The sequence below is a fragment of the Hibiscus syriacus genome, unplaced genomic scaffold (assembly GCF_006381635.1).
Source record: "Hibiscus syriacus cultivar Baekdansim isolate YM2019G1 unplaced genomic scaffold, ASM638163v2 tig00013386_pilon, whole genome shotgun sequence".
In the NCBI taxonomy this organism is placed as follows: Eukaryota; Viridiplantae; Streptophyta; class Magnoliopsida; order Malvales; family Malvaceae; genus Hibiscus; species Hibiscus syriacus.
In genome coordinates, this window is record NW_024062302.1 from 73616 (window position 1) to 94841 (window position 21226).

The following is a 21226-nucleotide window of genomic DNA, read 5'->3' on the forward strand; positions in this document are numbered from 1 at the left end:
GAGGAGCTGAGGCGATGTGGCGGTGAGCTTGCAGTCGCTTTTCTGGGAATATGCAGAATGTACAACCAAGGAGAGGGGACCACGTTTGTTTGACATATATCATATATGGAAAATGAATATAAAAGCCATTATTTGGCTTTTAGTTGCGTGAGTTTAAACAAAAACCCATGCTTTTGAACTTTGGGTAAATTCAACATATGGTCATTCATCTATTATGGGTTTTTACTTCTTTTGTTTATTACTTTCCATTTTTTTATTTTTTTTATTTTTCCTTTTGGTTTATTTAATATTTATTTAATATTTCTTATCTAACATTTTTTACTTGTTAGGGGAATTTTTTTAATCGATCAAGGTAATTATTCGAATCGATGTTTTAAATTTAAATTTTTAATTTTCGCTACTAAAGACAACCGGCAAATTAATTGGTACCGAAAGTGCGGTTCAAGGGTGCTAATCCTTCATTGTCCGTAATCGACTCCCGAATCCGACACATCTTTGGTAAAACGCAGATCAGGTAAGAAGCAAGGTATCCGATCTACCTATTTGTTTTAAAAATAAAAGATCGGTGGCGACTCCAATCCACATTTTTCAAGTCAAAACCTAATTTCGGGCCCCAACCGAAAGACGGTTACGACAGCTTAGTGACTCCGCTGGGGACAGGTAAGTGAGTCAGGCCGAATTAATTTTTTGTTGTCTTTTTAAGCGAAAATTATAAGTTTAAATTTTAATTTAATTCTTCGATTCTTATTATTTATCTTTTATTATTTTTTTTCGAGTAAATAGTTGTACTAACAGTTTTCTAATGATTTTAGACTCCCAAACTTGTTGTTCATCTAAAGGCTCTATACCCGAGCTCCAAACCCTATTTAAGTAGGGGTGAAAGCGACGCCTTCGTGTGAATTTATTCTCCGTATGGGCCTAGCAAATAACCTTCGGGATTCATATACCTTGTGCCTTCGTGTGAATTTATTCTCCGTATGGGCATAAGGGAATGTTTCCTCTCGAGTTTAACTTAGTCCACATAAGCTTGTAATGGGCTTAGGACTAAGGGTCTGGCAAGCCTAAGGGGGCGCCAGCAAGGAGAACTCGGGTACCATTTTTTTTAGAACCCGAACTGGGAGACCATGGAGAATTAGAGCCCACCCCAAAACCTCATTTTAAATCCTAGGATGCCGAAATTATTTTCTGCTTTACTTTCTGTTCAAAACATGTGAACTAGAAATTTATGCGGTTAGGACTTGTTCAAAATCAACTTGCGGGATAGAGATCATGTTCGGGTAGGAATAATAAGCATGTGGGGTAGATATCATGTGGGGTAGGACTTTTATTTTCATGATTGCTTTGATTATTATCTTTACCTTACTAACTCTTTTCATTTTTTTCCTCTATTTTATTTTATTTCCATCATCTGCATCATTCAAAAGAGGTGTTGATCCAGCAAAAAACGTCGTTAACAATAAATAATCTGTATTAATGGACAAAGGTGTTGTAATACAGGAGATTAAAAACCCTGAGGTACAACTATGGTCCGAGAAGACTCAGAAAGAAAAGGGAGACAATCTTCAAGAAAGTTATGTGTCAGAGCTTGTTAGCTATGCCTCTATCAGCCTAAAATAGAACAATGTGCAAGAACTTCGAGACATCTGGGACTGTTGGAAGAATGATCGAAAATAGAAGTTCAGTCAGCGGTATGGTGACATTGCACTTTTGCTTCATGTTAAGGCCGGTGAGCCCTTAATCAGAGCCTTGGTTCAATTCTGGAACCAGGGATACAGTTGCTTCACTTTTAACCAAGAGGACATGGTACCTACCATCGAGGAGTATACTACACTATTGCACTGTGAAAGCATTAAACTGGAGCGAGCCTACATCAAACATATCAAGAGTCAGCCTTTCAAGAACAGACTGGCTAAGATTGTAGGAGTTGATGAAAATTGGGTGACTGACCGACTCCGAAACAAAGGTAACGGGCAAGGAATTCAGTGTATCCACATAAGAAAACTAATAAATGACCACCCTGAAGAATGGAAGACTATAGACTTTTTTTGCACTAGGTCTGTATGGCTTTTCCGAAGATTTTGGGATGCATTGACGCAGTCGTGGTGGAACTATTTGAGTAACTTCCGAAACGAGTCAACCCAACACCAACCATCTTAGCCGAGACCTTTCGGTCTCTCAACCATTGCCGAAGAGCTGGCAGAGGTAGATTCATTGGATGTGTTCAGCTCCTTCAAGTCTGGATTCACAACCACTTCTGGAAGACTAATTAGGTTGCCTTCCACTGATTTAGCACTATGTATTCACCTTTGAGAGAGTTCATCACCATGAAATGGCATGAAGGAACTTCAAAAGAGAAGTGGATGAAAGTCTTCACTCATCTATCAAGACCGAGATATTACTTGGAGAGCCCCCTGGTTGTTCCTCAGTGTCGTTCTTTTCCAATGTGGGGACTCTGACACTATGACCTTACCTGAACTTTAGGATGCAGTTGGGTATGCTCCATTGTTAGCACTTAGACATTATTGGGCACGTTAGTTTGTCCCAGTAACATGCGGACTAGCTAAATCAGAGTTTGAGTATCACGGTGACAACTATAAGAAGATGATCAAGGAAGTAGTCGATTCATGGAAGAAAGTATTTCGGATAGATGTTGTAGCTGCCAGAAACATGCTTACTCCGGACTATATGGAGTGGCGAAGATTGAGAAAAAATGACAATATCCCAGTGCCAGACTGTGAGGACACCTGAACACTGGAAGAACATCTCAGGCCCGTCTTTTCTGAACTTGAGATAGCCAAGATAGAGTTTGAAGCTGTGAATAATGTGCTGAAGCAGAGGGTAAAGGAGCTTGAAGCTGAGCGCTATTAGTGGAAGCTAGATGTTGACTCTCAGAAAGATCGAGCAGATAAACTTGAAAAAGAACAGAAAAAAGTCTGTTTTGAGCTCGAAGACTTGAGAAATGGGTATCAAGATAAAGTCAAGGATAACTCTAAGTTAAAAGTGGTTTCTGAATACTGGAAAGACGAAGCTCATAGCCTGAAAAGAAAGTTCGAAGGGCCTGATGAGAGAGCTTGGAAGGAACAGATAAAGACTGCCCAGAGGCGCTTAGCAGACAGTCAGCATCAAAACCAATGCTTGAGAATCCAGATGGCTAATATGGAGAAACAACATGAGAGAGATGATAAAACAATAGCTGAGTTAGAAGCTATTGTATATGGGTTCAAGAAGAAAGTGAGCGAGCTTCAGATAGTGCTATTCGACGGAGGTTTATAGTGGCGTTTCCATTGGGAGCAAGCACAACAAAGGGTGAAGGCCAGAGATACAGTCATCCGAGACTTCCTGGATCAAGTACAGAAGGCATCTCGTCATCTACACGGCCTGGCAAGGGAAGCTGGAATGGTCCGACAAGGCATACAACCAGTGACAGATGAAGACATAAGACTTGTCAATCTATTAGAAGTTGTTTGGGGTCTAGAGGATTTAGTCTGAATGTACCTTTGATCGTTTTTATGTCTCTTACAAGATAAACCATTTTTGTATAAGTAAAGATTATTTATAATAATGGACACTTTTCTGGATCAATGCCTCGAACATTTCATGCATTCTTGCATTTTGCATTTTTGCCTTTTTGCATCTTCATCTACATTTTCAAGCATTTTCACAAACATGAAATTAAGTCATGAAGGACTCGATGAAGTGGATTTAACCACATGGAAGCAAGATTGTAACATTAAAGAGCCTGATCAGCTGATGGTAGGACAAAGCCGGCCAGGATGATCTAAGAAAAGAATCCCTATATCCTAAGGACTACGATGTTGAAGCTGTTAGGTATTACCACATAAGAAGCCCCAAATATTCCTCTGAGAACTATAAGGCGCTGAAGCGCAAGATCCAAAACCTGATGGATTCAGGGGCATAAACGGCCGAAGAAGGGGGCATGGCATATACCATTTGCACTTAAAGGATTGTTTTGTTTAAACACGTCTCTAATCTTTCATCGTTTGCTTAATCTTTTAAAGGATTGAATTTATGCTACTTTCTAAGGTGGAGCAATTGAACAAATTCTAATCTTTAGTTCTTCGAATATTAAATGAATTAAGGATTCTTTTAATTCTTCAAGAATTATATATTTTTGACATATGGCAAGGTTAGACTTTTCTTATCCCGTCTCAAACCCCAAAACAAAATACCTTGATTCTTTACCCAAAATAACTCATGGTCATTACCAAAAAGACCAAATTTTGACAATACCTCCCTTTGAAATTCTTGAACATTACCTTTATCTTTTTGATACACCCACACCTTTCTTTGAGTCAATAAGATCCCACCACTGTCTTTTTTAGACTCAAAAATAACCTTTCTTACCATTAAAACCCAAGGCATTGAGTTGTTCATTTTAACATGAGCATTCTTCTAAAGAACCAACTTGGGGTATCTCGCGGGGAGCCTGAACATTGCGACATCTGGAAAAAGAAGAAGAAAAATTCATTCGAAATAATTCTATCATGCATTAATTACACTGTTTTCATGTGAATAGAATTAATCTTGAAAATCTATCCCCCTGGGGATACCTCTTCGGTGAAGATTTACATGTATGAAATGATGAACGGCATTCTTTCTTTATCCCTTCACAACAGGAGAAAAAAATATATCCCTTGTGTCCCCTTTTGAGCCTGTAGTATTTTTCTTCTGATTCAACCCTAACCAAGGATCACCCTCCACATTGGGGGGCAAGGTGGAAGAAATATGCTCACATGAGCGAAGAAATTGATTCAGATGAGATACCAAAAGGTGGACCAAATGGCAAGTGCGAAGATCCAATCAAGAACAAAAAAGAAAAGAAGCAAAAAAGCAAAAAAACAAAGAAAAAAGAGAAACAAGAAAAAAAATCAAAAAGAAAAAGGGACAAAAAACACATGCAAAGATTCCCTAAAAAAATGGCACATCAAGCTTCAAACTATGAGATTGATCAAGCACAATCATTCCCGAATCACTGAATCACTTCACTCGAAGATCATAGAGCATCAAGAGAGAGAAACATTTTGAGCAGGATTGAAGACATCATAATAAATTGATCCTTGGTTCAACACCCTGAAACACTTGTTTGAAATGGCACATCAAGCTTCAAACTATGAGATTGATCAAGCACAATCATTCCCGAATCACTGAATCACTTCACTCAAAGATCATAGAGCATCAAGAGAGAGACATTTTGAGCAGGACATGATTGAAGGCATCAGAATGAATTGATCCTTGGTTCAACACCCTGAAACACTTATTTGGGCCTATTTATCCTTTTCTTTCATAACCATAAACCCTAACCTACATTATGTGCCTTAAAAGTCCTTTCTAATCATACATGGATTTCTAAACATAAGAGATTATCTTCAGATTTCATCCCGCCCATCAGGATTAATCTTTGTTTGCAAAAAACAATGTAATTAATGCATGGTAGAGAAAAATAACAAAGGGGGGTTCAAGACGTAAATCCTGAATAACGTCTTGAAACCAAAGGAGGGTTCGAGTTGAAAACCTGAAAAGACGGCTTGAATATAAAAATTGTGCAACTGAGGCGATCACACAAATTCCTTGATACGACATCACACAACCCGAGTGTGACCACGAAGGTTGGGAGTCAGAGAACACTTCCAGTAGAGGAGCATGCAAGCTACCCCATCAAACCGTTGAGCATCAAATGCCAAACCTATGAGCATCAAATGCCAAACCTTTGACCAAACATAATAACCTGAGATTTTTTTATCATTTCCTTACTTAACCACTTCCCAAAAATAGCTTTGATCTTGGCACTTGCCAAATAGCTATAATTCATTGAAAGATTAACAATATAATTAATTCTTTGATATCCGATGAACTCTAGTTTATGATTCGTCTCAATTGTAAAATCGTGAAAGTGACAATATTTTTAAAACTTTGGATCAAACATTTTTCAAAACTCTTTTAATTGATATTTTCATAACTTTGAAACTAAAAGAGAAAGAAAAACATTTTTTCAAACAATACAGTCTCTCTAGAGTGGATCTTGGAAAATGACATGTGACTTTTAGACACAAAACTCATGCTCAGAATCAATACTGAAGCAAGAAATGAGGAACATTTAGGGCATCGTTGAAGATTCAACATTAAATATTGGGGCATTTTTGGATTCAACATCCTAATGCAAATTATCAGACATTTTTCAGGAGATAAAATATAACCAATTCATGTTACATGCATCTTATGCATACATTTTAGAGCATCATATTTATCATTTTCCACATACATATTTTTTTTAAAGCTTTTAGAGTCAAGTTTCGACTTCAAGACGAAGGATACTCAATTCAAAAGAACCTTTAAAGATTCATGTTGGTTGCTTAACTCAGCAGCAAGAAGCTACACTTCGACCAACTCGACAGATTGAAAGGTCGACATTCATATTCAGATTCGACATTTCCAATAAAAATTTTGTCTCGCTTGAGACATTCTCATTTAATGCAGATGATTATCTCCCTTGAGATTGCTTTTCTTAAAACATACTTTGTCTCACTTGAGACTGTTTCACTCGAAAGAAGGCATTTAATTTCACTCAAGATTGTTTTTAAAGAAGATTTTATCTCGCTTGAGATAGTTTCACTTGAAACAAAAAAATTTCTCCCTTGAGACAGTTTCTCTTGAACCATAAACATTGAACACATTTCCCTTGAAATAAATTTCGTCTCTCTTAGATAGTTTCCCTTGAAACAAATTTTGTCTCTCTTGAGACAGTTTCCCTTAAAACAAATTTTGTCTCTCTTGAGACAGTTTCCCTTGAAACAAAATATTTGAATATGTTTTCTTTGAAACAAATTTTGTCTCCCTTGAGACAATTTCTTTTGGAACCAAGTTTTGTCTCTCTTGAGACAGTTTCTCTTGAAATAAATTCCGTCTCTCTTGAGATAGTTTCCCTTGAAATAAAATCTTCGAATTTATTTCCCCTAAAACAAATTTTGTCTCCCTTGAAACAGTTTATCTTGAAACACAAAATCTTCGAATTTATTTCCCTTAAAACAAAATTTTGTTTCCCTTGAGACCGTTTCTCATGAAACAACAGATACATTTGAGATCGTTTCCCTTGAAACGAATTCTATCTCTTTCGAGACAACTTCTCTTGAAGCATCATCTGAACCTTTACACTCAGCTCATGCACATACTTGAGATGGTCGAGAAGCATTTCTCAAATCAAAAATAGAATGTGCACATCAGATTTGAACATTTAAAGAATTCAAGATCAGAGATCAGAGCTTGAAGATTCAAGAATCAAGATTCCAGAAAGGAAACCGGAGATCGAGATTTCTCTCCAGGGCCCAAAAATAACATATGTTGCATATGCATTTTACATTGCATCCATCTCATCACATATATGCATAACTTTGCAGGTTCTAGCTAGAGCCAATTTCAACTTCACAGCGAAGGATATTGGACTCCAGACAACGCAAGTTCAACTTCACGACGAAGGGACCGCTGGTTGTCAATCAACAAAATTTCATTCAGAGTCAATTTCAACTTCACAACGAAGGATATTGGACTCCAGACAACGCAAGTTCAACTTCACGACGAAGGGACCGCTGGTTGTCAACAAACAACTTCTCAATTTCAGAGCCAATTTCAACTTCACAACGAAGGATATTGGACTCTAGACAACGCAAGTTCAACTTCACGACGAAGGGACCGCTGATTGTCAAAAAACAACTTCTCAATTTCAGAGCCAATTTCAACTTCACAACGAAGGATATTGGACTCCAGACAACGCAAGTTCAACTTCACGACGAAGGGACCGCTGGTTGTCAAAAAATAACTTCTCAATTTCAGAGCCAATTTCAACTTCACAACGAAGGATATTAGACTCCAGACAACGCAAGTTCAACTTCACGACGAAGGGACCGCTGGTTGTCAACAAATAACTTCTCAATTTCAGAGCCAATTTCAACTTCACAACGAAGGATATTGGACTCTAGACAACGCAAGTTCAACTTCACGACGAAGGGACCGCTGGTTTTCAATCAACAAAATTTCATTCAGAGTCAATTTCAACTTCACAACGAAGGATATTGGACTCCAGACAACGCAAGTTCAACTTCACGACGAAGGGACCACTGGTTGTCAACAAACAACTTCTCAATTTCAGAGTCAATTTAAACTTCACAACGAAGGATATTGGACTTCAGACAACGCAAGTTCAACTTCACGACGAAGGGACTGCTGGTTGTCAACAAACAACTTTTCAATTTCAGAGTCAATTTCAACTTCACAACGAAGGATATTGGACTCCAGACAACGCAAGTTCAACTTCACGACGAAGAGACCGCTGGTTGTCAACAAACAACTTCTCAATTTCAGAGTTAATTTCAACTTCACAACGAAGGATATTGGACTCCAGACAACGCAAGTTCAACTTCACGACGAAGGGACCGCTGGTTGTCAACAAATAACTTCTCAATTTCAGAGCCAATTTCAACTTCACAACGAAGGATATTGGACTCCAGACAACGCAAGTTCAACTTCACGACGAAGGGACCGCTGGTTGTCAACAAATAACTTCTCAATTTCAGAGCCAATTTCAACTTCACAACGAAGGATATTAGACTCAAGACAACACAAGTTCAACTTCACAACTAAGGGACGACTGGTTTTCAACAAACAATTTTCCAGTTCCAAATCCAGTTTCAACTTCACAGTGGAGGATATTGGACTCGGAGCAATGGAACTTACCTTGGATTTCAACTTCATGACGAAGAATGTCCAATTCCAGGCTCGACTTCGCGGCGGAGGGGCTATCCGCAACTCAAATCGACAGGGAGTTATTCTTCAACTCCATTGAACGAAAATTTGTATCCTTCTATCTTTGTCCTATTTTTCGTTCCACGAAAAAGGACAAAGAGGGGCAGCTGTAGACACTAATTTTCACCTAACAACTATATCCCCGGAATTCTCGGCACTAAATCAGCAAGGATGATTTTTTAGTTCGAATAGAACTCTAAAACTGAAGCATTTGAGTCCAAATGAGACTCTAAATCTATCTAAAAATAGCCAATCACTTGGCTATTTAAACACATATAAATCAACAAGAAAAAGGGGGGCACAAAGAGAAAAACACAAAAGGGGTGCCACGTGAATATCAGCTTCTTCTCTCTTTGATTGTAAAAGGCTCTTATCTTTTAATATCTAAAATGGTCGAGGTTAATGAAAGCGATAGAAGCAAGAGCGAAGATCAAAACACCGATTGAAAGATAATGACGAGGTTTTAGAGGAAGACGAAGAGGAAGAAAGCTGGAAGCAGGGGCACGACTAAGGGAATCAATACCGTTATCTTCTTATTCTCTTACGCCGCCATGAACCAGCAATCGTAGCTCGCTCTCATCTGGGGACACGACCCGGCTCCATTCAAAACCCAAGTTTCCCACGTGATTTTGTCATTGAATGAGCAACGGTCTCACACCCAGGCATTGTTAATCTATGCAAGCAATCCTACCCCGATGCCCTATGCCTCCGCCTCGCGTATATCCTCCAAGCCTGCAATCAACCCAAGGCTCGTGCCATGGTCGCTATTCTCCTCCCCGAGCTTGCTTCTAGTATTTTGCCGGAGAATGGATGGCCAGAGCTCTTGCCGTTTATGTTTCAGATCTATTTCCAGCAATGATGAGTTCCAGTGGACGGAGACTTACGAGAAGGACCGTCGACCGTGCCACTCCGAAGAAGACTCAAACAAACCGATACTGTTGAGGAGCTGAGGCGATGTAGCGGTGATCTTGCAGTCGCTTTTCTGGGAATATGCAAAATGTACAACCAAGGAGAGGGGCCCATGTTTGTTTGACATATATCATATATGGAAAATGAATATAAAAGCCATTATTTGGCTTTTAGTTGCGTGAGTTTAAACAAAAACCCATGCTTTTGAACTTTGGGTAAATTCAACATATGGTCATTCATCTATTATGGGATCTTACTTCTTTTGTTTATTACTTTCCATTTTTTAATTTTTATTTTATTTTTCCTTTTGGTTTATTTAATATTTCTTATCTAACATTTTTTACTTGTTAGGGGAATTTTTTTAATCGATCAAGGTAATTATTCGAATCGATGTTTTAAATTTAAATTTTTAATTTTCGCTACTAAAGACAACCGGCAAATTAATTGGTACCGAAAGGGCGGTTCAAGGGTGCTAATCCTTCATTGTCCGTAACCGACTCCCGAATCCGACACATCTTTGGTAAAACGCAGATCAGGTAAGAAGCAAGGTATCTGATCTACCTATTTGTTTTAAAATAAAAGATCGGTGGTGACTCCAATCCACATTTTTCAAGTCAAAACCTAATTTCGGGCCCCAACCGAAAGACGGTTACGACAGGTAGCAGGGAAACTTGGTGCATAGTTTAGTTTTGATGTCAGGGCTCTTCCACAAGAGTTTAAAGTTCGACCTCGGGAGAAACCAGACCATGAGTTTGCTATTTGTGGCCTATACGCATTTGAAACATCTTGACCCTGTAGGACAGAATTAAAAAAGAAAGACGAGGAGATGATATTGTGAAGCAAAAGTAAAAATGTTTCGACAAGAACTCACCTGGAAAGCGAGGCGAGGGCTATGGAGCATCTGCATGAGAAGGCGGATGCCATTTTTGCGGTTGAATAGTGAAAAAGAAAATGCTTATGTTCTTGAGGGAGGCTAAAAAAAGGCGGTTAGTGCGTCTTCGGCCTCGGAGAGGAGTTTTTATAGCAGTTGACGACAGTGGATGAATCTAGTTCGATATATAGATATCACGCCATTAAACAGAGAAGAGAAGTACGTTGTATAGGCTGGCGTCGCTTGATTTGCATCCTCGTTTTCTCCGGAAAATCTTCAAGTTATCCGCCGCACGGCCCACGCCTTCGGGGGTTTGTTCTTCTGAGCTTGTCACGTGGGCTTTTGGGTAATGATATTTTAAGCTATTATCAATTTAAATATAATTAAATTAAATCTTAGCTTTTTTAAATATTTGCTAAATTTATGTTCTTTTTTAAAAAAAATAATTTAATCTCTCAATGCTTTTCAAGGGATTTCAATTTATGTTTTGGTAATGATATTTTAAGTTATTTAAATATTAATCAAATTCTTGTTTTGTCCTTTTATTTTCTCAAGGGAACAAAGTTGATGAATTGAACTCAGCACGTTTTGTGGAGAAAACCCAAAACAAAGTTTGCATCAACCATGATGAATAAAATTTAGAAACTCTCTTCACTTCATTGCTTATCAATAGGGTCAGATTATTATTTTTTTAATAGTAATAGGGTCATATTAGTGTTCATCATTTAGGGCGACTATAAATTATGGTAGAAATAAATTTAATTTAATTTATTTGTACAACTATTCTTAAACAACGATACTAATAAATTTAGATTTAAATTGAAATAATTATGACCCTTCATCTATCTTAAGTTATAATATTTATAAAAGAAAAGTATTATAAAAATAAACATTCACGTGATATTAAAGTGTGCTTTAAAAGGAATAAAAATAAAAATGTTAATCAACAATATAACGATGATGATTCATAATAGTTTAGGTAGAGAAAAACTGTGGAAGATCAATAATTTGGTTGATTTGGTGGTTTATCCTTTCTGATATGACGAACGAGTTAGAACTCGAGTCAAGTTTATTCCTTTTTTTATTAAGTTGGGGTTAGTACATGATAGTATTTTTTTAAAGATAACTTTCAACCTCTTGATATTGAACGCTCATACTCCTAACATTCTCAGTAAATCTGGACCTTCAAAAAATAACAATAATTTCTTATCACAAAAATCACTTAGTTCGTACAAGTCAAGTTCTTTCTCTAATGAAAGAAAAAGGATATTTATCTAATATAGACTTGGAGACACATGTAATGTGATCATATAAGAGAGAAATATTTTTTTCTCTTGACGTACCTTGTGTAAATTGTGATAGATTAACTTTAATATATTAATTTTTTTTCTTTCAGTTTCAAGACTTCGTCCTGATTAATCTGGATCGACCCGGGTCGCATACATGATTTTGGTGGGTGCATCTCCCAACGGAGATATTTTGCATACACAAAGACTCGAATTGAGACATTGTTTAAGCGATATCAATCTGCTTACCCCGTTGGTCTAGCATATTAGTTGTTTCATAAGAAAATATATGTTTTTTTTAATTTATTCTTTCTTTTTATGTTCATAAGCTTTGAATCCACTGTTATGAATCAAAATAGTGTAGTTGCTCCGGAATGACATAGGGAAAAAAGGGATACGATAAAAAAACATAAGCCGAAGTGAACAACGTCAATGTTGTCTTATTATTGCCAAAACACCGTAATGTAATATACCATAATGGCATAATCATGCTGTCTGCAAGATAAAAATCCTTCGGATGCAACAAATCCATTATAAAACATAAGAACCTCTAACAAAATGCTTTATCTCATTTTATTTGATTAATATTATCACAACTTAATCGTCGTGATCCATGACAACATGTTTGTCAAAACCTATGACCTTTTGGCAAGTTATACCAACTAACACGTAACCCCAATATATATATATATATATATTAAAATCCCCCACTTTGATCAGAATCTGTGCTCAAAATTTTCAACCACTTTATATAATTTATTTATTTCTTAATGTCAAGTGAGTGTTGAAAGTTATATTATAATATTATGTCAGTATGCACGTTTGAACTAAACAAAACAAATAATGGAAGAAAACAAATGATGATGTTGATAATAAAACTTAATAAAATAATTGTAGTGGATTTAGTCGAGTTTAGTTCGTCAACTATGCAAGGATACAGAGGGGTATGAATTCGGCATCCTTGATGCAGCTCTTTACTTAGATTATTGTGAAATTAAATTAATTTGATATGTTTTCACGTGATATGTTGATAATTTTTAGAACTTTTGTTTAGAAAAGGGTAAATCACATTTTGATGGTCATTTGACCTTTTATAACACTTTCACTTTGGTCATTAAACTTTTGAAATTTATATTACAGTCACTAAACTTTCAATTCACTTTTATTATGACCACTTTCATTAGCTATCGTTAAAAAGTTGGCATGGCACATTAAAGAAACCCTATGCTTCTTTTTCCAAATGGGCGGTCGACGTTCCTCCTTTCGTCGTCGTCGTTGTTGTCGACATTCTTCCAATAACCATCCACAAGCACAATCCTCAATAGCAACAAACAATTAAAAACAACAACAAATATAAGTAAAGAAATTAAGAAAAAAAAATGAGAATAAGAAAAACTACCCTTCTCAACTTTGACAAGTTTTCGACGAATGGAGTTGTTATTGTCAATCCCAATAGCGATTTGGCCAAAAGCTTAACATAATTCATGTTTAAAATTGATCTAACAGTTGACAGTGGTTTATCATAAAATCATATATTTTAGTTTCAATTAAAATTTGAAAAGATTAGAGGTTTTTTCTATCGGAAAATAGTTGAACGACGACATAAATAACGGTGAAAATAAGAGTAACGACTACCAGTTTAGAAGAAGAAACTTAGGGTTTTTTTTTTGAAGTGTTATGTCAATTTTTTAATGATAGCTAATGACAATGATTGTAATAAAAGTGAATTGAATCTAAGTTTTGCTAGAAGTGATTGAGATCTTATGTCCTTGGTTCAACTCCTTCTAACTCTCTCCTTTATATTTTCATTTATTTTCTAGTAAGATGATAATTACATAAATAAAATATTTTGTTAAAATCTTAACAAAAATTGATCATAACTCAACGGTTGAGGGTTATTAATATCTAAACTCCCAAGTTTGATTCATGTTGGGTCTATTTTAACATTTTATTTCTTTTCTTCATCTGGATGGTTTGGGTCCATACTTATATCATTAAAAGTAACTCTTTTTAGAATTTGTCATCCTCAAGATTTTAGCTGGATTTGAAATGGGTTATTGCAGATTCGTCCGAGGGTGGTTCAAATTCAGGGCCTGTTGGGAATAAAGTTTTCCTCTACTGGAAGGTTTGGAAAGAGTTGAGGGTGAAGAAAGAAAGAGTCCCTTAGGAGAGACTTGTATGACACTCTGGTCACATTCCTAAGTTTTCTGTCATTGCTTGGATGACAATCTTAAATAGGTTGCCTACTAGGGATAGACTTAAATCGTTTGGTATGTTTGTGAATGGGATTTGTTATCTTTGTTAACTGACCAAAAATCTAGGGACCATTTATTTTTTGGTTGTAGTTATTATAAGGCTGTGTAGGAGGACGTCTTCCTTTGTATTCTACAAAGGAGGGCACTGGATTCTTCTTTTTTTATATAGGGAAAAAAATAGTAGGATGACCAAAATGTAAACATAAAAAAGTGGGTGTCAAATAGGTAGTTTTCCTTTTATTTTTATCTTTTTCAATTTTAACCCTCCAAACCATTTGAAAACCCCAAGAAAGAGACCGTGTCGATGAACTGAACTTGATTCTTCTTCGTCAAAAACCAAATCCCAAATTTTTTTCTTATTGTTCTTTTAATTTATCGCTCTATACTAATACCTGCATTTCCTCTCACCCTTCCTTTTCTTCTCCTCAAACCTGCCCTCCATTTCCATTCACCACCACTCCGTTTAAGTCACAATATATATATAATATTGTAAGTGTTATGTATTTTAAATACAAGAAATCCATGTATTTTCATAAAATTATGTCTTGATTTTAGAACAATTGTTTTATGGTTGCATGATTCAGTCACGGGAGGAAAGGTGGTGTGTCAATCTGGGTTTTGGTGTTTTAATTTATAACAAGGGGCACTTTGTCCAACACCAAAACAAAATAAAATCTTAAATTTTGGGTGTTTTTGTTTTTTATCTGATGTGTTCCTTTTACTGTCCATTTGCTCCTCCAGTAGATCTGGTTTGCTAGCTATGTTCCATCCGCTGGTTTATTCATGCTTCAGCTCCCACTCTTTAAGGTCAGATCGTCGAATTTTTCCCTCTTTCTACTTCCTCTTATGCCGTTAATCATACCTTTTTGAAATCCGATTTTCTAGGGAGGAATTGGTTTCTGTTAATTTTAGCTGCGAAGTTACTGACTTTTAGGATGCTAAGTTATCAGAATAGTGATAGGGTGGTTAAAGGGTTTATTGGGCTTTGGGGTTTTGGTTTGAGTTCTTTTGTTTTGCATTTGCTTTTGGTGCAAAGCCATAGAAACCCTCCCTACCAGAGGTTTTAATCCTTTGCGGGTTCTTAATATATAAAAGAGAAATGGGTAATGGGACTTCTCGTGTTGTTGGTTGTTTTGTGCCTTTCAATGGGAAAAAGGGAGTTGAATTAGATTTTCTAGAGCCCTTGGATGAAGGCATAGGCCATTCATTTTGTTATGTTAGGCCTCCGGTTTTCGAGTCTCCTGCCATTACTCCATCAAACTCTGAGAGGTTTACTCTTGATTCAAGCACCCTTGATTCTGAGACCTTAAGTGGGTCATTTAGACATGATACCATGGAGGATTCCTTAGGACTACAAAGACAGAGTAAGAGTTTTCGAGAAACCACATTTAGGACCATTTCTGGTGCGTCTGTTAGTGCTAATGTTTCTACAGCTAGAACTGGAAATCAGATTGCAATGTTTGCTACTGATGTCCAAGAGCCTGCTGCATCATTTGAGAGTACCTCCTTATTTGCTGCAATCCCTTTGCAGCCTGTTCCTCGTGGTTCTGGTCCCCTGAATGGGTTCCTGTCTGGACCTCTTGAGAGAGGGTTTGCTTCTGGACCTCTAGATAAGGGGGGTGGTTTTATGTCTGGACCAATTGAAAAGGGTGTGATGTCTGGGCCACTTGATGCTGCTGATAAATCCAATTTCTCCGCTCCGCTTGCATGTGGTCGCAGAAGACCTCATTTCCAGCGATTCATGAGAAGTGTTAGTGGACCAATGAAAAGGACCTTTTCAAAGCATTCAATGGGGTCTGGTTGGATGCAAAGAATTGTCTTGTACCCACTGACCCGATTGGTATGGCATACTAAGGAACCAAAGCTTCGATCTGAATCCTCTCGGAATTGTCTTGAAGTGGGGCCTTCTGAAGAGGAATACAGCAGCAGTCGCAATTTGCAATGGGCTCATGGAAAGGCTGGTGAAGATAGGGTTCATGTTGTGCTCTCAGAAGAGCAAGGATGGCTGTTTGTAGGCATATATGATGGTTTTAGTGGTCCTGATGCTCCCGATTTTCTGATGCACCATCTTTATAAAGCCATAGACAAGGAATTGGAAGGGTTGCTCTGGGATTACGAAGATAAATCTAGATTTGACCCCTTAAAACCTGAAACATCTAAGAGTAGTAATCCTGATGCTGATTTAGACTGCAGCAGCAAAGAAGAAAAGTCAAATTCTTGTTTAGATCAAGAAATATTGTATACTGTAGGAGAATTGCTTCCTCAGGAAAATATTCAAGTCCAATCATCTAATAATGAAATAGTTGAGGAAAATGATGATGTAAGGGACATGGAACAGGATTTATCTAAACATAGAAAGTCAACTTTAGGGGCTGAATTTGAATCTGTTCCACATTCAAATTTAGCTGGTCAAGGCAGGAAAAGCATGCGGCTATTTGAGTTACTTCAGATGGAGCCATGGGATGGTCAAGGTTCTCTATCAATCTCACAAATAGATGGACAAGCAAGAGGTTTATGCGATTGTCAACCGCTTTATGATAATTTAGGATGCATCAACTCATCAAATTCGAAAGATGATAGGTCTAACGTACAAGGCGAATATCCAACTACTTCAGGAGAAGATATTGGGAATTTTGATAATCCAAGTGCTGTAACTGCTGCTTCCATGTCAGGGAAAAGGCAGAATACAAGAAACTCTCTGTTTGGTTCAAAGGTGCGAAAATTATATAGGAAGCAGAAGTCATTACTAAGGAAACTTTTTCCTTGGAGTTATGATTGGGACAGAGAAGACATTTGTGTCGATGAGAGAATAGTTGAATCTTCAGGACCTATCAGGAGGTGCAAATCTGGAGTTGTTGATCATGATGCTGTGTTAAGAGCAATGGCTCGAGCACTCGAAAGTACTGAAGACGCTTATATGCAAATGGTGGAAAAGGCTCTTGAAATCAACCCAGAGCTTGCTTTGATGGGATCATGTGTTCTAGTGATGTTAATTAAGGATCAGGATGTATATGTCATGAACCTTGGGGATAGCCGTGTGATTTTGGCAGAAGAAAGACCAAATGATTGCCATCCAAATCCAAAATTTGCGAAGGATGATTTAAAGTATAGAAATAGATCTAGAGAGTTGCTAGGACGTATGGAGCTGGACAGAATATCAGAGGAGTCTCCTAAGCAAAACCAACATGGTCCAGTTAGCTTACTGAACAAGAACAGGGACCTCTCTATCTGCAGATTGAAGATGAAAGCAGTTCAACTTTCCACTGACCACAGCACAAGTATTGAAGAGGTATGCTACTGCTTTATCAACAAGCTAAAATTGATTTTTATATATTTTGGACTTCTGACGATATTCATCATAAATATGTCCTTATAAAACGTGATATAATATATATATATATATATATATATATATATTTTGGGTGAGAATATACATTTATGGCACATGATTTATAGGAGGAAGTGACAATTGAATTTCGAGGGATATAGCTATTGCAAAATGTTTTAAGCATTTATATATCTGATTTGGATTTAATGAAGTCAAATTTGCATCATAATATCAGACCACTTTCAATTAAACACCTTTATTCTTATGGGATTTATTGGATATTTTGATCTTAACTGGTTCCACTATAAAGTGCACTTCTGCTAGGCACTATAAGTTGGTGAACTGAAAAATGGGGGGGGGGTCATTTGCTCATATGGTGGGTTATCTTCCTTTAGTGGCCTTGATCTGGTTGTTTTGCCAATGACCTCGTCCCTGGATATGCATTCAGTCTGAATGTCAAAGATAAATGTTCAATTCATTAAGATCCAAGATGATTGCTTCAGATATTATTTGGCTTATAAGAACTTGGGTAAAACACACCAAGTTTATATTTGTCAGACAAGAAATAAATTCACATGTCATCTAGAGAAAAATAACCTGTTCTTGATTGTCTATGGCAGGAAATCTTAAGAATAAAGGCAGAGCATCCTGATGATGACGGATCCTTTTCAAATGATAGGGTGAAAGGGCAATTGAAAGTCACTAGAGCATTTGGGGCTGCTTTCCTGAAGAAGGTGAGGATCTTTAATTGTTATATTAATTTTCTCTCATTTGAGATTTATAATAAGTAGAGAAGATAAAATAATAAAGCCTGTGATGCTTTTGTGTGAAATAAATACAGTCTGACAGAATTTTTATTGTACTTTTGGTTCTTGCTCTCTCTTTCTCAGTTTTGTAAGCAAGGTAACCTGTTATAGTATTTTACTATTTGACTACCACTAGAATTTCTTTCAGTATTTTAAATATTAGCAAGCTCAATGAAGTTGATAGTTATTTGTGTAAAATTTTCTACTGAATACATAAAATTGATCTTCTTATTGTCTGTGGTGCTCAATATATCAGTTGATTGTCTATCTGCAAATTGATGGTTTAGTATATATCGCCTAGAAGTTGCATGCCTACATTGTACTACTTAAACTATCAGCCAAAGTATAGCCAAGTTTTGTGTGCACTGTCGTATACTTAAATTTAAGTTCTTGCTAAGGTCATTCCGTCAGTAGTTTCTACCTCCCTCTTCTTTTTCTCCTCAATTACGTCTGGGATCTCATCAATCCTCTTCTGGCAGTTCAAATTCCAAATCACAAGCCTGTTACTGGTGTTAATTATCATATCATATCTTATAAAAGAAGCTGCTTAAGCTGTATGCTTTGATAATTAGGCCAAAGGTTTTCTAATGGCATTTATTAATGAGCGCTCAATCATAGTTGTTTCCTTTATTGCATTTAGAGACTGCAACTTTTTACTGAAGTAAAACATGGGATCAAATTGGGGAGTGCTATTAGCTTTTCATCAATTTGCTGCATACCATGTTCATTAGGACCGATCTGTTTTATTCGTTGTCTTTCTACACTATTTCGTTGATGTTGAAAATGATTGGTTCTTTGCTGATTTCACTTGTTGTGTTCAGCCAGCTTGTAATGAAGCTCTGCTAGAGATGTTTCGGGTTGATTATGTGGGAAACACTCCTTACCTTAGCTGCATCCCCTCTGTTGTTCACCATCGGCTCTCCTCTAGTGACCGATTCTTGGTACTATCATCTGATGGACTTTACCAGTATTTCAGCAATGAAGAGGTTGTTGCCCATGTGACATGGTTCATGGAAAATGTTCCTGAAGGTGATCCTGCACAATACCTTGTTTCAGAGCTTCTATTCCGTGCTGCCAAAAAGAATGGTATGATTATCGATTATACCTTCTATTCTTGTGGTTAGATGCATCTGGATAATCAGATACGGTTTGAGAGGAAAAAATTCAAAAAGAAAAAAAAAAGAAATGCAAAATATGGCATTTTCATTTTTCATGTGGTTAGAAGTTAGAACATAGATGTAGCTGCATTTGACCTTTATTTCCTTCCTTCCTACTCCAGTAAGGGATGGATTTAGATTCCATCGAGCGTTCCGAATCATATCAATGCAATATATGGAAAACCATGTCTTAATTTGAACCTCTGTTTTTCACATATTTTAATGATGGGAATTTGTTGATTTTTGCAGGAATGGATTTTCACGAATTACTTGAGATACCTCATGGTGATCGGCGTAAATATCACGATGATGTTTCGGTTATGGTTGTTTCATTGGAGGGAAGAATTTGGAGGTCTTCTGGATAATGTTTTATTTTTCCTTCCCTTTTTTTCATTTTATTGACACCTTTGAACAATTTCCTCAACAATGGAATCTTTTTCAAGCAAGGGTTGAATCAATCATCCATTACAGAAATGAAAGATAGAATCTTAGTCTCAGCAATTTCAGATATGTTTAGTTGCACAATCACATGAATGATATGATATATTCTATCCAAATATATGTAAAATGAGCAATGGCGCCCCCACCACAGTTCACTTTTCTGCCATTAATGTTCCAACATAGAAGCTTTTTTCTACCTTGATTTTAATTAAAGCCCAAATGCAGCTAACTACTCCAATTATCTTGTAAATGTTGTAACGTGAAGCCACTGCAGACAAGACAATTCTACTAGAAGAAAATGAAACTTCATAATTGTTTTTTTTTATAAATAAACTCATTGAGAGAGTATGCTTAGTTCAAAATAAATCTTTTCAATTTGATTATTAACCAAACTGATTATAATTTAAATTAACCAATGGGGTTGATTCAAGGGGGTAAACACTTGATATCACTTAAGCAATGTTTCAGGTTTGAATCCTTGAGTATATATATGTGTTATATATACTTTATATATTATATACCTAATGTCATAAATTTTAGTCATATTTTCATATTCTCAGAAGAGGTGACGTATACAAGCCATTTTTTTTTATCTCTATGTGAGTTGTATGTTTGTAACAATAGGGATAAATTTCTTCAACTCCAACGGACTAGGTGTATTATGCCTATTTTTTTTTGAGTTGGTTCATGTATTGAATGATCTGTTCAATCTATAATTTATTAAATCTTTATATTACTAATTGAAATCTTTTTATCCCCAACTGCGGACAAATTTTAATACAAATAATTTAGGATAAATTATAAAAATATAAAACTAATTTGAAAAAAAGGAAAACTAATCAACTTAACATACACACTGACTACTAGGGGTTTAGGTAAAAAAAAAGAGTTAAAAAAATTGGCTCTCTTAAGGGCTTTCAAAAAGGAGTCCTATCTGAAAAACAGAAGAAAATAATAAATCATGCTTATAGGAGGAGCAAAAAGAGAGGCGAAGCAGTAGAAATTCGAGCTTGAAGATTGATTCGTAACTGATTTAGATCTCCATGTAAGATGGGTAAACGTCATTAACAAAGCAAAAGAGGTAAAAAAAAAATTTGGGGGGAAACCCTAAACCATAACACTAATAATCAGGGTCAAGGATTGTTGATTTTCTTTGTTCATTTAGACAAATTGGTGGTGTTCTGTTCTTAAATTAAAGGTAGGGTTGTTTCCTAAAGTTTAGCCTCCTTTCTTGGGGGCCAGCTTCTGTGATTGTAGGATTCAACAGTCAGTTCCCTGGAACACAATCGATTGCTGCCATTTTGTTTACATCAACACCACCAATGCCAAATGATGTCTTGACCAAGACCTTCCAAGTTG

The 21226-nt window shown here is 36.5% G+C and overlaps 1 protein-coding gene and 1 long non-coding RNA gene across 4 annotated transcripts; one reads left to right on the forward strand and one right to left on the reverse strand.

The window, feature by feature from the left end:
* Positions 1-10376: 10376 nt before the first annotated feature.
* Positions 10377-10730, reverse strand: LOC120206196. The gene is made up of 2 exons (XR_005524087.1): positions 10595-10730; positions 10377-10515 (listed from the first exon to the last, which is right to left on the reverse strand). It is a non-coding gene; the product is annotated as an uncharacterized LOC120206196 (long non-coding RNA).
* A 3659-nt stretch (positions 10731-14389) lies between these two features.
* LOC120206190 (protein phosphatase 2C 32-like) lies at positions 14390-19871 on the forward strand. Of its 3 annotated transcripts, XM_039205908.1 has the most exons (5): positions 14390-14624; positions 14877-17424; positions 18084-18197; positions 19091-19355; positions 19676-19871. In XM_039205908.1, exons 2-5 carry the CDS (start codon positions 15235-15237, stop codon positions 19789-19791), a joined length of 2685 nt encoding a protein of 894 aa, XP_039061839.1. In that variant the 5' UTR covers positions 14390-14624; positions 14877-15234; the 3' UTR covers positions 19792-19871. The 3 variants fall into 3 exon arrangements, with proteins under 3 accessions (XP_039061839.1, XP_039061838.1, XP_039061840.1); XM_039205907.1 differs by lacking the exon at positions 14390-14624 and having other exon boundaries at positions 14646-17424; XM_039205909.1 differs by lacking the exons at positions 14390-14624; positions 18084-18197 and having other exon boundaries at positions 14647-17424; positions 19676-19870.
* Positions 19872-21226: the final 1355 nt, after the last annotated feature.